This window comes from Poecilia reticulata, linkage group LG10 (genome assembly GCF_000633615.1).
Source record: "Poecilia reticulata strain Guanapo linkage group LG10, Guppy_female_1.0+MT, whole genome shotgun sequence".
NCBI classification, from domain to species: domain Eukaryota; kingdom Metazoa; phylum Chordata; class Actinopteri; order Cyprinodontiformes; family Poeciliidae; genus Poecilia; species Poecilia reticulata.
The window spans coordinates 24533697-24536730 of NC_024340.1; the positions used below are offsets into that span (position 1 = coordinate 24533697).

A 3034-nucleotide genomic window follows, 5' to 3' on the forward strand; every position below is an offset into this window, starting at 1 on the left:
TCCACACCTTCAGCAGAACCGTTGGAGCTGAGTGGATACAGGATGACTGGAGCGTTGTCGTTCTGATCCAGAATGAACACGTTCACTGTGACGTTATTGCTGAGTGACGGAGTCCCAGAATCAGTAGCGACAACATGGAACTGGAAAATTTTCAGAGTTTCAAAGTCGAAACTTTTAAGCGCCACAATTTCTCCAGTCTCTGAATTAATGCTTAAAAATGAAATTACTGTGCTATCCTTGCTCCCCTCAGCACTAACATGGTACGATATATGCGCATTCTCATTTTCATCTTTATCAAAAGCTTTGACAGAAAACACCAAGGAACCTGGTTTGTTACCCTCAGTCGTATAAAAATAATATGGACTTTGTGAAAATTCTGGACCGTTGTCATTCACGTCTGACACCACAACGCTGATTGTTTTTTCAGACGAAAGTGAAGGATGACCTTGGTCTTTTGCAGTTATTGTCAGGTCATATCGCGACGTTTTCTCCCTGTCCAGATATGATTTAGTTACTACCGAAAACATGTTGTCTTGCAATGATGCCGACAAAGCAAAAACAATCTCCTCGCTTATCGTGCAAATAATTTTTCCATTAAGAGCTGAGTCCAAATCATTTACACTGATGAGCGCAACGGTGGTTCCTGGTCGAGAATCTTCAGGAATTGAGCTTGAAAATGAAGTAACTTCTATCTCCGGAGTGTTATCATTAATATCAATTATTTTTATGACGACAGTTTTTTCAGCTGTGAGTGGGGGGAGGCCTTTATCCGATGCGCGAATTTCTATGTCATATTCCTCTTTTTTCTCAAAGTCTATTAAACCTTTTACTGTTATCTCACCGGTTAATGAATTAATATAAAAAAGATTTTGTATATTCTTACTCACACTGTTGCTAAAGGAGTAAATTACTTCCCCATTTGGACCTTCGTCTAAATCAGTTGCTTCAACCTGTATAACTGTCGTTTTTATTGGTGAATTTTCACTGAGCATCACTGAATAAACATCTTTTGTGAAAACGGGCACATTGTCGTTTACGTCCAAAACATTTATTAAAATATTCATATTACCGGATTTAGGAGGTTTACCTCCATCCACGGCCGTGAGTGTCAGTGAATGGTTCCTTGCTGTTTCTCTGTCTAAAGGTTTTTGCACAATCAAAATTGGTAGTTTAATGTCGTTTTTTTTATCCTTAACCTCCAATCGAAAATGTTCGTTTTGACTAAGTCTGTACTGCTGCACGGAGAACTGACCGCTGTCTGGATCTTTTGCGGCTGTGAGTTGAAATCTTGTTCCAGGCAACACGGATTCGGAAATCTCCATAGTGGTCTGGTTGTCTTGGAAGCTGGGAGAATGATCATTTATATCCAACACTTCAACCCTAACGTAATGCACTTCTAGCGGGTTTTCAAGCACCGTTTTGAGATTTATTAAACACGTACCGCTATCTGAGCACACCGTCTCTCTGTCGATCATTCGGCTGACGTACAGGTTCCCATCGACTTGATTTACACGGAACAGGGGAACAGCATCACTAGATACTACCCGATACTTTCTGTCACCGAGTGTGCTTTTGTCCAATCCCAGATCTTTTGCGACATTTCCGACCACAGTTCCTTCGTTTATTCCCTCAGAGATCGAATATCTTATTTGTGCTGTTGCAAAGTTCCACAAAAGCACAGCACAGAAGCATGCAAATAAATATCCCCGTGCTCTTCCTGCCGCACATTTCCTTTGTTCCATGGTCAACCAAAAGGCAGTAATCCACAACAATCACACGATCAAAACTCTTCCGCTGCAACAGAACACACCGCTTGGAGTTCAGGAAGACAATCGCCTTTTACACGTAAAAATTGCATACATCCGATCATTTTACAACCCTTTGTGCAGAGAAAACGAAGCAGCAGCCAAACTGAGGGATATGATGAAAAGGTGGAACCGTAAGAGAAAGAAGAGCCACTCGTCTGTTGTACACTTTTTACATCGCACTGACACCACGCGTTCTTCATACTTACTGCAGTTCCTTTTAAACAATATTTTAAGGATATTCAAGTCAAGAACAACGTTTTCAGAAAAAAAAAAATCAAGAGAGGCGCTTAAAGATGAGTAATTCTAAATCCAGTTTGAACAAAATATTTGGCCATATTTGTTTTCATTGTTATTGTGGGTAAATACAGCAATAACAACCTTATTAATGCCACGGCCTTAGACAAAAAAGTTGAGTGCCAAGGACAGAGACTGTACGATTCCCTATCTGAAATATTCAATTACCTATATGTTGCACCTTTAGCTAAAGTGTGTATTCATCCAGCGCATTATCTACAATACAGAGTTAAAACATTGCATAACTATTAGAAAACTATATTTTTTCTTAATATTTTTTGTGAATTATTATTTGCAACATAGAAAAAAAATCCAGTCAAGCTATCTGTATCTCAACAAAATAAGTGGTACTTCTGAAAGTTTTCTTAGCTCACTGAATAAAACTGTTTGAGATTATAAGCAATGCTTATTCTGGAGGAGTTCTTAGGATTTAATATTTCTGCATCAATGTGATATAGCAGTGTCAGTGTCCTAAATACCAAACACCAGTTTTTTTTTGCATTTGAGGAAAGGTTTGTCTTTAGAGCTGCCAATTCACTTTCTCTGAAATTAATTTGAGTAACATGTTGCATTTATTATTCATTTGAACAAATGAGGGAACCATAGTTTGTTAGATTTTGGCAACAACAACAACAAAAAAAATCTGCAAAATATAGAATAGAATTATAATGTTTAACCAGAGTATGATAACATGATTTCTTCATTTAGCAAACATTTCCACAAACAAAATGATGGCTTTGGAAAGTTTCTCACCTCTTCAGATGTTCTCCTTCTGTCAGGTAACACCAGTGTATTTGCATGACTTCCAGGTACGATAGTAGATCCAATACTCATTCTGGGTCCAACTAACATGTAACGTTTGTCTCCAGATCTGTACTGGATGCTGTGACACAGTGTCCCATCATAATTAGTCTCTTGCAGATATTTAGAAG

At 38.4% G+C, this 3034-nt stretch overlaps 1 protein-coding gene across 1 annotated transcript in view; it reads right to left on the reverse strand.

Moving 5' to 3' along the window:
* LOC103471694 (protocadherin-10-like) overlaps window positions 1-3034 on the reverse strand; it is a 12793-nt gene that overhangs the window by 608 nt on the left and 9151 nt on the right. The window contains exon 2 of the mRNA XM_008420872.2: window positions 8-40. Within this exon, the coding sequence (XP_008419094.2) occupies window positions 8-40 (33 nt within the window). The remainder of the gene's footprint in view (window positions 1-7; window positions 41-3034) is intronic.